A 13,009-nucleotide genomic window follows, 5' to 3' on the forward strand; every position below is an offset into this window, starting at 1 on the left:
TAAGTAGTATCAAGGCAAACCACAGAAACCCGAAACAAACACGATGTGTTGCAAACACAAGGGTGCCCCTACGGTCTGATTGACATCTCTCGGATTTGCAAGGACGCACTCAACCATAGCCTGGACTCATGGAATAATGTAACGTAAGTAGCATTATTACACGGATGTATTGCTTTTCCTAACTCTTCATGGCCTTTGCATGAAAGTAGTGGCTAGCTGGGTTAGCCTAGTCTACTAGCATAATCCCCAGGACTAGCTCAGATGTTAGCCTACAGTTACAAAGATTAGCCTACAGAAAACAACTGTAAGGTCTTTGCTTTCGTGCATGCTATTCATAACCGATGGCAGTATATTATGGCACATTGCACACGGGTTTGAAATGGTTTAAAACAACAATACACTGTATTTCGCAGTGAGGAAAGGCGTGAAAGTAATCGATGACGTAGCTGCCGTGCGTCATTGAATACGCAGTCAAAACCCAAGCACGCTTTGGCAGACGCTGGCCACAAGGGATTGCTTTTCGTCCATGCATCAGCATCAGAGTACAGTCTGGTCATGGGTGACAGACACGGAGGATTTGCGCCAGTGTGCGTCACTGTAACACTAACAATATATGAGTTATGAGGTGGCATGCCATACTGTTGAGTAGTAAGGTGTGAAGGACAAGGGTTAGTGAAACCCCTGACGTTAGTAGTGAATTCGCTCTCTCTAGTTCTTGTGGTTGTCGACCTTGTAAACAAATGACTGCATTTTGGCACGTAGTTGGTCTCCATCTTGACAGTTCTGTCAACGGGAGGGTTGTGCAAGATAACTCTTTGGAAGTGTTGCCTTGCATTGTAATGTGTTCCAGTGTGGGTTTGTAGTGGCCATTAAATACAACGCAACCTAATATACACCTCATCAAATGCTCTGTCTTATTAGTAGAGTAGAGTATCATTTATTGATCCCAGGGGAAATTAAGGTGTCCAGTAGCATACATACATTCACAAATACAGAAGACATAGCACACTAGACATTACACACATCCTTACACATATTAACCAAATAGCTCACTCTTACATATATAGGCCTACAGTCCTCACTCAGTCACTCACTCGCTTGCACACACACACACACACGCGCGCGCACGCACACACACCAAATTAGTCAGTGTCGCATGTGCCTTATGGTGCATTCCCCAGGGTTGGGAGATGGGATGTTTCTGACCTCCTACTTGCTGAAATGCATTGGAACGCCTGTTGAAGCGGAATGTTCAAGTCGCGAGCTGGGGCAAAAGCGAAGCAAACCGACTTCGCCCCATTGACTATCGTGATGTCATCACAGCAATGGCAGCGCACAGTGTTAGGAATAGTTTATGTTGCACATCACCATTCTATGGACAAATAAAGTTGATTCGGACAGGTTAACGGTTGCAAAACAGCCTGTTAACTTTTCTAAGGTGTAGTTATATTGGCATTGCGTCTTTCAAAGATGAAATGCGGCTAAATGAAAATAATGCATGATGTTGTTTACATTGCTGACATCTTTGAGAAGTGGATATGTAGTTTTTGTCCCTCCATGTTTGTAGATTGTTTGACTTGCTGGTTGGAACGCTTTCAAGTGGGAGGTAGCTGCCTCCTTGTTGCCTACTAGGAAGCTCCTACCTCTGGGGAATGCACCATTAGCTGAGCGGCACATAGCAGCCCAAGACAAAGTGACCAACATACTGTTTCTGGACAATCAATGTTATTGTTGCATGCATTACTTTACAGAGGACATTTTTCAAAGGAACATCAACTAGAAATGTGCAAAGCATGCTGTAATAACACAACCTCAGAGTGTAATTTATTATTTTTCTTCTTTTCAGACAGTCTTCTTTCCTTAGTCTGTGTCATTGTGGCAGTCTGAGGATATTAGTGCTGCTTGCACTACCACCACCACCATCACCACAATAACCTTTCACCCAGTGACCTCACCGTCTCTGCCACGCACAAACCTCTCTGCCCGTCATGGACGACTTGGCATCTCCCTCCTCCGTCCTCCCGGGGCCTTCTCACGTGCCATGCTGGACGCCCCCGGAGCGGCAGGTTCGCAAGACGGGGACACATGACATCTTCCAGGGCGTGAACCTCCATCAGCTGAGGAGGCTGTTCCAGGTCAGACTTGTCAAGTTATTTTATTTTATTTATGTGTTTTTTAAGGGCTTTTGTGTCTATTGAAAGTGAAAGTCCAATTGGGAAACTCCAACTCCCTTTGTCATTGTGATACAGCACCCTACAGCACACAAGTGAACACTGCACACAACAAAATGGCATTTATGCCTCATCCGTTCAAGGGGCAGCCTCAGTGGCGCACTAAGGGAGCAGTGCGGCGGGACGGTACCATGCTCAGGGTACCTCAGTCATAGAGCAGGATGGGGGGGAGCACTGGTTAATTACTTCCCGAACCAACCTGGCGGGTCGAGAGGCGAACCGGCAACCTTTGGGCTTCAAACGCTACGGATGCCCTAACCGCTCTAACCACTTACACATGACTGCCATGAATGAGTATGACAGGACCCAGGCCGCACTCGAACCCGGGTCGCCATGGGCATGCAAGCCCATATGTGGGGGGGGGGGTTAGTGTGAGGGGCTTAGTACGTCAAATTATTTTATTAAAACACTGTTACCATCACCATTATGCATTCTCTCAAGTAATGTCTGTCACATGTGCAGGCTATTGGACATGCTATTTATACAAAAGGTCATGATCCTCCGTGTATCTATTCAGTGTTGATATCTGAAATTGTATGTTTTTTGTTAAAATCACCCTGGAACCTGGTTTTAGCTTATGAATTACTCAGTAATTCATTTTTGGTCTGAATTCTTGATGCCGTGGAGCACTTGGGTGGGAGGAGTATTATGCTCCCAAGTGCGCTCGCTTATTGGTAGGTAACACTGGCCGTCTGGTGGTCGACTGAAAACCCTCCCCAGAGAAGCGTAATCAGACCATTCCTGAGTTACAAAGTAATTCAAAATGAATGGTCTGGCCTGTTGAGCTAGTAAGCGTCAAAGGGCATCGGCCTTAAAGTACAGTTTGACTTTGTCTTTTCTAGGTGGCCGGGGAGCAGGACGCTGACCAGAAGGCCAAGCTGGTGTGGGGCGGAGGAGGAGGCGGCGATGGGGACGGGGAGGAGGTGGAGATCGGGCTGGCGCAGGCGCTGGTGGGGCTGAGGGTTCGAGCCCGCAACAAGAACGGCATCAGGGCCGAGAGCCTCAGAGACAGGAGGGCTCGCAACCCTGCACTACACCGGTGAGCGAGAGCGGTCCCCGAATTAACACCCAACAGTCTTCTTTATGTACTTGTATTCCCATGTTTCACACCCAACTGTCTTCTTTATGTACTTACATTCCCAACACTTCCCTGCTGGGAGGTGTATACTTATCAGTCGCCTTGTAAATAAATTAGATGAACCCCAACCAAGGTTCCACTTGAATTATTTTGGAAAAAAATGCAGTTGAAGTTTTACTTTAATAATATTAATACACCGCATTTCACATTATTACGCAAATGACATTTTTTTCCCTTTTCCCAAATAGTCAATAGAAATGACAGTCGTCATAATTTTCAAGTAATCAGCCATTAGAGTACAATTCAAAAGTTTTTGAATGAACCTTCCAATGATAACGGTATTTTTTTAAATAATAAAAAACTTAAAATGCCCAAAATGCTCTGTTCCAAATTATTACGCAAAACAGTTTTGTAGTGTTGTAATACAAATTTCTTTCTTTTTTTCCCATTTACATCAAAACAGTTGGCATTTGGTACCTTCTAAATTACATTTCGATGTCCAAAACTTGGTCATAAGCTGTAACTGGAATGCTGCGTTTAACATTGAAGTCAATGGCAGGGCATTGCATGGAAATTATGGAAGCCCAGATATCCTTGATGCTTTGCTCTCAGCTGTTTTTGTTTGTTTGGTCTGGTGACCCACACTTCACTCTTCAATATACCTGTAGATTTCCATGCCACGTTTAGGTGCTTTGGAGGTGATGACATTCTAACTCACCAGACATAGCATCCCATTCATTTTCAATGGCGTTTTATGTCTGGTGCGTCCAGACCAAACAAACAAAAACAGCTGAGAGCAAAGCATCAAGGATATCTGGGCTTCCATAACTCCCATGCAATGCCCTGCCATTGACTTCAATGTTAATCACAGCATTCCAGTTACTAAGACAAAGAGCTTATCACCAAGTATTGAACATTGAAATGTAATTTAGAAGGTACCAAATTCCAACTGTTTTGATGTAAAAGGGAAAAAAAGAAAGAAATTTGGATTACAACACTACAAAACTATTTTGCGTAATAATGTGGAACAGAGCATTTAAAGTTTTTTATTATTTTAAAAAATACCGTTATCATTGGAAGGTTCATTCAAAAACTTTTAAATTGTACTCTAATGGCTGATGACTTGAAAATTATGACGACTGTCATTTGTATTGATTATTTGGGGAAACTGCGAAAAATGTCATTTGCATAATAAAGTGGAATGCGGTGTATAAAGCAAATGGATCAGTGCATGAAAAGAGTATTCCATACTTACTACAGTATAAAGTACCTCTCTTCACACATCCATACATTCATAATTTTTATGTAACGAATCTCTGCTTGGTAACAGTCAAAAGAAAAATCATGAATTGAACTTTCTAGAAATACTTACTTTCGTTTCATTTGTTTGCCATTAATCTCTTTTCAGGTTTGGTGACTCGGCATCCCGACACTCCGCGGATGAGCCGGATGCCGACTCCGAGGCGGCGACTGGATGTGACGCAACAGAACTGGACCCGGAAGGAAGCAGCTCGGGAGCCGAGAGACTGGCGGCGGTTGCACGGAGCGACAAGGAAATGGTGGACGTGTCCTGCGACAGAGGTGGCGCTCGAGAGAGGGATCCAGACCGCCATCTGCACAGAATCCTACATTGAGTTGTGCTGCTTGGACTGCCTGGAGAAAAAAAAGCATGCTGGAAAAATAACTGTGGAGACTGGACTGGAGTTTTTCTTTTTTAGTCCAACATCTCAACATGGCATCTGTTCTCGTGTGGATGGCACTACTGATATGTATACATGGGTTCTACATTTTTGTTATAACCTGACTGCGTGAAACCAGCTGCGCACAACTCAACCTCTGATTGTTGGAAACCGCTGTCGGTCAGAAGAGTAGCTCAGGTGGTTGGCTGCCAGTGTCTTGCCCCTCCTCACAACATCGTGTTTATAAACACGATGAAACCCATGTATAGGCAGTGGTGGGAAAAACATATTCAATTCAACCAGGTGATTGGCTGGTTGAATGATCCCCTGCTTGAATCGGGGTTCAGAAAGTTCCAGAAAGTTCAAAACCTGGTCACTTTTTTATATATATACTAACACAGAAGTGACTTTACTGGACAGCTGATCTCACTTGCCTTGGGAGTGCTCATTGAGATCAGCTGATGCAGAGGGGGTTGAATCGAATTAGTGGCTTGGTGTGCATTCCAATATGCGACCTTGCGTCCTCCACTTGTGCTTGTGGCCTCGTACCAGGAAGTAATACGTCGTGATGACATCACTGACAACAGCATTATATTTCAATATCGCACAAAAGTTCAATTGTAAAGTCATTTTCTCATTTGCAAACTGGATGGTGAATGAAGAGTAGTTCCCCAAAAAATGTTGTGGCTAAGCTGACAGAGGGGCTTCAGCAAAACGTGAGGCCACAAGCACAAGTGGAGGACGCAAGGTTGCATATTGGAATGCACGGATGGTCTTTACTTTTCTGGAGCTAGGATTGATACCTCTGCTGTTGCGACAGAAAAAAAGGGGGTGAAGTAGCACCAGTGAGAGACTGTAGTGCTGAACCTTGAGGACTCTTGAAGAGGAATAGACCATAATGTATGTTTACGCTACTGTTCACACTTAAATACACTACATAGGTTCATTCCTCACCACATAATGCATAGCTGTGGACTAGCGTGGCATTATGTTGACTGAAGTCGATCAGGAGGGAATCTTCCAGGAGGCAAGTAGTAGTATAGCAGTTACACCAAGTTACGTTCACCCCGGAGCACGTGGCGAACCTCCAAATTCTAGAAGGGTCATCTAGCTTTCAGCTGCGTTCACACAGGTCTACTCAATACTCGCTGAGCGACATTAGTCAATATGTGCATTTAGAGCTCTATTCCAGCGTTGCAAAGCTTGAGGCTGCCAATTGAGTAACCTATAAGTGATGCGAGTTTAGAGTTTAACAAATTTGGACTTTTTTGCAAGTAGCAACGCATGTGGACGTAGTTTTACCCTATTAGAAAGCACACACGACTCTTTATTACTAGAAGTTTACCATGGACTTTGGAGTTGCGTACCTTGAATAGCTAGTAAAACCGTGCACTCGGAATGATCCACCTATTTAAACTTGAATCACACACACGTTATGTCCTTATGATTTTGTTATTATGGCTTTCTGAAACAAGTGCTAGGGTGTTGGTGTAGTGTTCTTAAAAGGTGCACTGTGTAAGATTGTGGCTAGAGTAGGTAATGCAACTGTGCTGCCTATTGGCAAATTTGATCTTTTCATGAATATTTACAAAGTGATATTTCCTATTATGACCAAAGTACAATACGTTTTCCAGCTAAAAATGTCCTTTTTCTGGAAATTCCACATCTTTCTGTAGTCATAATGAATACTTAAATTTTGATGGTGGTAGAAGTATTCATGGAAAAGGCAACATTTGTGAATGGGCAGCATGAATTATGGAAATAAACTACTAAAATATTACACAGTGCACCTTTAATGAAAAACAAAAGCTGTATGAAGAGCCGTCGTTCTCTTATGACTACATGAATGTGCAAACGTCCAGAGGACCACATTATCAACACTAATGTAATGTTGTTTTTTTTTGTAGTTGTTACCGTTCAGCAATACACAATGCATGTATGAATAAACATGATTTGGGGTGCTGAAAGACACCTGTTGAAAGTGATCCATTAAAAACATGAAGTTACAAAATAAAGGAGCCAATGATGATCAAGGGGTTTTGTTATAGTCTTATAATCTTACATTAAATACATTACATACAAATTATACAGTGTGTTGTCACAATATTATGTGGGCCAGTTTCATGTAACAGTAAAGGGTTGGTTTAATAATAAAAAACGAACAAAGAACAGATTGGTGAAAAAAAGTCTTTCCTGTCACAGCATATTACTACGTCCTATGAATTACAGACCTGAACCCATCAAAAAAGACAACCAATTGGAATGCCTAAGGCAAACCCATATCTCCTAACTGCTGCACGGTATGCAGTCCTTGAAAAAAAAGGAGAAGTTGGGTGTATATGAAGCCATCGACCCATAGCTCCAGAGTTAACGACAGGCAATGGAATAAACTGAGCAGTCTGGCACATGGACAGTGAAAGAACATCATTCACTGTCCCCAAGTCATAGGTTATTGCCGTTTTGAGTTCTAGGGTGCTGTTGGGAGACAGAAAGAGGATTCAACAGCATACACCAGATATGAGATTCCTGCTAATGCTAACTGATCAGGGGCACAGGTATACGAAACTGGAAAGTTGCGTCATTGTGCCCCTGTTCAGTTAGTGTGAACTACCCCATCAGCTCATTACTCGGCCTATGTAGTGCTAGCTAGACGCTCATTATTCCTCCAATCAGTACCCTGGAACCCTGAACAACAGGGTTGTGGATCGAATCACAATACACATCTCTCCTTAAACATATTGACTGTTTCAGAGCAGATGTGTGATGCAAGTAAAAAAAAAAAAAAAAAAAAAGAAAGAGGAAAAAAAAAAGTGTGCACATCTGCGACCTCGTCTCTACAACCCTGTGTTTTTCATATGACAAAAAAACAGACCCAGGTTATTATGGAGACCCGCTTTTGATGAGCATGCATTTATTTTTAGACGGATAGTGCGAAAAAGAAAAGAGTAAAAAAAAGAAAAGAAATTCAGCGGCGTCAACCTTCCGAAACGTACAAATGATCAGTTAAAGCACTAACGAACCAGTCACAGGAATCATGCGGGTCCTTTTTTTCCATCTTTGTCTGCACAGAACAGGAATGAACCTTCATCCTTATTATTATTATTATTATTACTCAGGTGCCTCTTCCGTCAGTCTCCTATAGAAGGCTTTTTCTTTTTTTGTTTTTAGTGAGAATTAGTCTTAAAATGACAAGTTAATTATTTATTTTTTTCTTTTCTCGAAGGCAAAACCTCCCATACAGCAGGATTGACAGACAACCCCCAAAACGACAAGGAAGGTGCTAAACAAAAGCGAGAGACTTGTGAGAGAATGAATCACTCTTCTCTCACTTCTTCCAGTCCTCTTTTTTCCATCCCCTACTTCCTCTCTCTATCTTTTCACTTTGCTGCTCAGTCTTGCAATTCTTCTCCTCCAGCCTTGGCCTTTCTTTTGCTTGATAAAGAGGAAGATGACCAAAACACAAAAAAAGAGGTATACAGTGTTGCCTCGCGTCGCGTGTGGTTTCTTTTTCTTTTTTGTTTCCTTGTGTGTTTGTCCCTTCGGACTTGCCGTAGTAGTAATAGTAGTGGTGGTGGGTAGTGGGTGGCGGTGGCGGAGAGTTCATCACCACCAGGTGAAGAAGGGCCGTCTGCTCTGGAAGCTCTGCGTGTAGGACTCGCTGTTGGCGCGCTGAGGCGCCCGCGCCGTCTCCACGATCACCGGCGGCATCTGCACCAGCTGCAGCGGCGTCTTGGCGTCCTTCAGGGCCTGGCTCAGGTTCAGGATCTGGAGGTCAAGAGGTCAAACAGTGACCACCTGATTGCTATACACTTGTAACCAGGGCTTTTAATTCACTTTTTTCATCACTAGCCAATTTGCTTACTACCAGCCACAAGTTTATTTCCAGCATGGTACAGTATCGCTATCAGAGAAAGGGCATCCCAGATTCAAAATGTAAATGTCTGTGACTTTTGTTGCAATTGTGCCTATTCACCGAACCTGCTGACCTGAGTCAAGGTACAGTCCCAGGAAAAAGTTTGTACACCCTTTGAAATTTCTTACCTTTCTGTCAAAATTGGTCATAAAACATGGTCTGATCTTCCCGGAAATCACAAGAAGGAACAACCAGAGTCTGCTTTAACTAATTCAACCCAAAAATGTACAGGTTTTCTTATTTTCATTGGCCATAAGATGTAAACATTCACAGGACAGCAAGGCATAAGTAAGTACACCCTTGCATTCAATAGGTTTTAACCCTAAGTTAGTTGCAATAACCTCAACCAGATGTTTCCTGTAGTTGCAGATCAGATTAACAAAACAATCTGGATGTATCTGGTCTCCCTCTTCTTTAGAAAACTGCCTCTCGTCAGCAAGGTTTGTGGGATGTCTGGAGTGCATAGCTTTCTTGACTTCATGCTATATAATCTCAATTGTTTTTTGTCAGGGCTTTGACTGGGCTATTCCAGAAGGTGTATTTCATTATTATGAAGCCATTCTAAAGTCGATTTGCTTCTAAAGTATGGGTTGTTGTCACATTTCAGCACCCATCCTCTTGTGTGCTTCAACTGTGTGACAGACTACCTCGCTTTTTTTCTGTAAAATATCTTGATAAACTTCTTTGTTCATTGTTCCACTGATAATAGCAAACTGAGAAGGGCCTGAGGCACCAAGGTAGCCGCATATAATGATGCTCCCGCCGCCATACTCAAAGGTGGAGATGATGTTTTGGTGAAGGTGTGGTTCTCCAGTTCTCCTCCAAACATGACATTGTGTGCTCCCCTGAACAATTCAACTTTGGTTTCAACGTTGGTCTACAAAATATTTAGCAGTAATTCTATGAAGCATATAAATGCTTTTTCGCAAACCTCAAAGGTGCAGCAACATTTTTTTTGGACAGAAACCCCATTCATTTTAGATTGGCAGAATGAATCACATTTTTAGCTATTCTTGGTTACATCTCCTCTTCCGAGTATGGTGGCGGGAGCATCATTATATGCGGCTACCTTGCTGCCTCAGGCCCTTAACAGTTTGCTGTCATCAGTGGAACAATGAACTCAAGTTTATTGTGATATTTTACAGAAAAAACGTGAGGAAATCTGTCACAGAGTTGAAGCACACAAGAGTATGGGTGCTGAAATGTGACAACAACCCATACTTTAGAAGCAAATCGACTTTAGAATGGCTTCATAATAATGAAATACGCATTCTGGAATAGCCCAGTCAAAGCCCTGACAAAAAACAATTGAGAGTATATGGCATGAAGTCAAGAAAGCTATGCACTCCAGACATCCCACAAACCTTGCTGACGAGAGACAGTTCTCTAAAGAAGAGGGAGACAAGATACAAACAGATTGTTTTGTTAATCTGATGTGCAACTACAGGACAAGTCTGGTTGATGATATTGCAACTAACTGAGGGTTAAAACCTACTTAATGCAAGGGTGTACTTACTTATCCCCTGCTCTCCTGTGAATCTTATGGCCTCATGGCCAATAAAAATATGATAAAATGTAAATGTTTGGGTGGAATTAATTAAAGCAGACTCTGATTGTTCCTTCTTGAGATTTCCGGGAAGATCAGACCATGTTTTATGATCAATTTTGACAGAAATGTAAGAAATTTCAAAGGGTGCACAAACTTTTTCCTGGGACTGTATATACAGTACACCAATCTTGAAGTAAAATTTACTACCATTTAATACCTTTTTTCACTACCTTTAGATCATTTTTACAACCATCGCAGCACTTCGTTGCAAGTGTTAACAAGACATTTTTTTTTGCAAAAACACGCCCGAAAGGGAGGCGTGCGGCGGGACGGTACCATGCTCAGGGTATCTCAGTCATGGAGGAGAATGGGGGAGAGCACTGGTTAATTACTCCACCCACCAAACAGGCGGGACGGCAGTCAAAACGACAACTTTTGGGATAAAAGTCTAACCTTAACACATAATTTTGAATCCAAATGCTAAACGATTTTTTTTGGATATAGCTCTTTTTTAAAAAAAATAATACCTTTTGAGCAAATTTACAACTTTTAAGGCCATTAAATTTTGCCTTTTGAATTGATCAACTTTTAATACTTTTTAAAAAGCCGCGGACACCCTGTGAATAATCCAGCTAGATGAGCTAGCTAGTTACTATCTGGCAGATCTACACCGCAGGTTGTTTACATTGAAAAGCTGGTTTGGCTACCTCTGTATATGGTTTCTATTTTTAATCACTCACCTGGCCTCTCATAACAGATACTTGCTTATGGAACTGCCCTCGGTCAAAACCAGGATCTTTCTACAACCGGACAGAAAAAATAAATACATAGTTAAAAAGTTACAGCACACATTGAATATACATGGAGTAGAGCTCGACATTTGGGACGCGTTCTTAGAAAAAACATTGTGCCGATATGAAATAATACAGCACTCATTGAATACATACAGCAAAGCTTGATATTTGGGACGCGTATTTAGAAAAAAAATATTGTGCAGATATGAAACGTCACCTTAAAAAGCTCATATAGATCCTCTTCCAGGTCTTTAATGAAGTTTGGATCCGCCAGTTTAGGCAAAACAAGGTCTCGGATTTCTTGAGAGAAGGGCACTTTTGCCTGGGCCAGCCATGCCCAGTAGAACGGATCTGCAAATGAAGAGTAAATCGCACAGTAGTACAGGGCTCAAGTTCCAGTCAATACACATCTCTGTGTATATTGGCATAGATTTGTTGACGTCGTCCAGTGTTTGCTACAGTAAATATTGAGTCAAGGTGCATGGTGTAGAGCACAACAAATAGGCTAGCTAACTAAATATATTTGTTAAATATAACTTCAGGCTTTCACATTAGCATATACTGTATTTTCCCCAGTTTGGGTTGGCTACTGAAACCAAAATACATTCATTTTCTGGATGCGACACATCTGTACATGTATATCGTAATGGATTAATTGACATTGTCTAGCAGCGCAGTAAATGTTCAAGGTGTAATAGTGTGTATTATAGGACAAGACAAAATAAATACATGGAGACATAAACAATTTGAAGAAAAAGAAATAAGACATTTTGCCAAATAACACTACAATAGCGTACATTTCTCCCCAGGAAATGTTGACAAGAGAAAGTCAAAAGCAGTCATCGTCAAGATGAGTCACCTTAACGATAACGCGCTATGCAAAAACACTGCTGTCAGTTACTAGATAAAAAAAAAAACCTCAAAGCGGTGCTTACATGCTCTCCAGGAGTCTGGGTGTTTTAAGGGGAACGCCAAGCCATTATCTATGGCCGCCAGCTTTATAATAGGGTCCTTTACCACCACCCAATCAGTTTCCTGTAACAAGAATACAAATGATTAGGAGGGGGAAACAAACAAACAACCAAAAAAAAAATGGTATTACATAACAATATAGAACAGTACAAAGTAAACTGTGTTAATAATCACGCCACAGAACATTACACATTAAACAAGGGGGCTAAAAATCGGGCATCCTTCCTCAAACTTGTACGTATACAGTCAAATGCTACACATGGACATAAACGTGCGCAGACAAGGATAAACTACCAAGCAACTAAACAATTGGTATTGCATTACAGTACAGTACAAAGTGAACAGCGTTAATCACGCCATGTGAAGAAAAAGAAAATCCGCACACTGTTGCTGCTCAATTTATCAACAGGTTTCAACCAGAAGCTGTCTTTGTCAGGTGTACGGTAGGCGTGTGTGTGTTTATGAGTGACAGTTCAATCACACAATAATACAGTACATTACACAGGAGGCTCAAAACTGGGCAACGTCAAAATTGCACATACAGCCGTAATGCTGTACATGGACAAGACATGAATGTGCGCAGGCAAGGATAAATAACATAATATACATATACATATGTTGCATATTATGTTACATGTGTTTCCTACTTGACGTGCTGCAACTCATTGCTTACTGAAGTGAAGTGCAAAAGTGTTTAACACCAGCATAGACATGAGAATGCGAGAGGCCAATTTTTTAACTGGTCCCTACCGTATATTTAAATTAAACAGCCGCTTTTACAGTATTCAAAGCG

General features: G+C 41.9%; 2 protein-coding genes across 3 annotated transcripts in view; one reads left to right on the top strand and one right to left on the bottom strand.

The window, feature by feature from the left end:
* avpi1 (arginine vasopressin induced 1) lies at window positions 1-7,021 on the top strand. Of its 2 annotated transcripts, none has more exons than XM_063202503.1 (4): window positions 1-143; window positions 1,847-2,135; window positions 3,074-3,270; window positions 4,718-7,021. In XM_063202503.1, the coding sequence occupies exons 2-4, from the start codon at window positions 1,989-1,991 to the stop codon at window positions 4,941-4,943; spliced, it is 570 nt and encodes a 189-aa protein (XP_063058573.1). In that variant the 5' UTR covers window positions 1-143; window positions 1,847-1,988; the 3' UTR covers window positions 4,944-7,021. The 2 variants fall into 2 exon arrangements, with proteins under 2 accessions (XP_063058573.1, XP_063058578.1); XM_063202508.1 differs by having other exon boundaries at window positions 1,851-2,135.
* The window catches only part of pi4k2a (phosphatidylinositol 4-kinase type 2 alpha), a 24,285-nt gene continuing 18,039 nt past the window's right edge, over window positions 6,764-13,009 (bottom strand). Inside the window, exons 6-9 of the mRNA XM_063202493.1 lie at window positions 12,180-12,279; window positions 11,462-11,595; window positions 11,191-11,250; window positions 6,764-8,753 (exon numbers count right to left, since the gene is read on the bottom strand). Of these exons, the coding sequence (XP_063058563.1) occupies window positions 8,592-8,753; window positions 11,191-11,250; window positions 11,462-11,595; window positions 12,180-12,279 (456 nt within the window). The 3' untranslated portion in view covers window positions 6,764-8,591. The remainder of the gene's footprint in view (window positions 8,754-11,190; window positions 11,251-11,461; window positions 11,596-12,179; window positions 12,280-13,009) is intronic.

The sequence above is a fragment of the Engraulis encrasicolus genome, chromosome 1 (assembly GCF_034702125.1).
Source record: "Engraulis encrasicolus isolate BLACKSEA-1 chromosome 1, IST_EnEncr_1.0, whole genome shotgun sequence".
NCBI lineage: Eukaryota > Metazoa > Chordata > Actinopteri > Clupeiformes > Engraulidae > Engraulis > Engraulis encrasicolus.

Coding starts and splice junctions, on each gene's coding strand:
- avpi1 (XM_063202503.1), top strand. CDS start 1,989: ATGGACGACTTGGCATCTCCCTCCTCCGTCCTCCCGGGGCCTTCTCAC. Junction 2,136..3,073: donor AGCTGAGGAGGCTGTTCCAG/GTCAGACTTGTC, acceptor TGTCTTTTCTAG/GTGGCCGGGGAGCAGGACGC. Junction 3,271..4,717: donor CGCAACCCTGCACTACACCG/GTGAGCGAGAGC, acceptor ATCTCTTTTCAG/GTTTGGTGACTCGGCATCCC.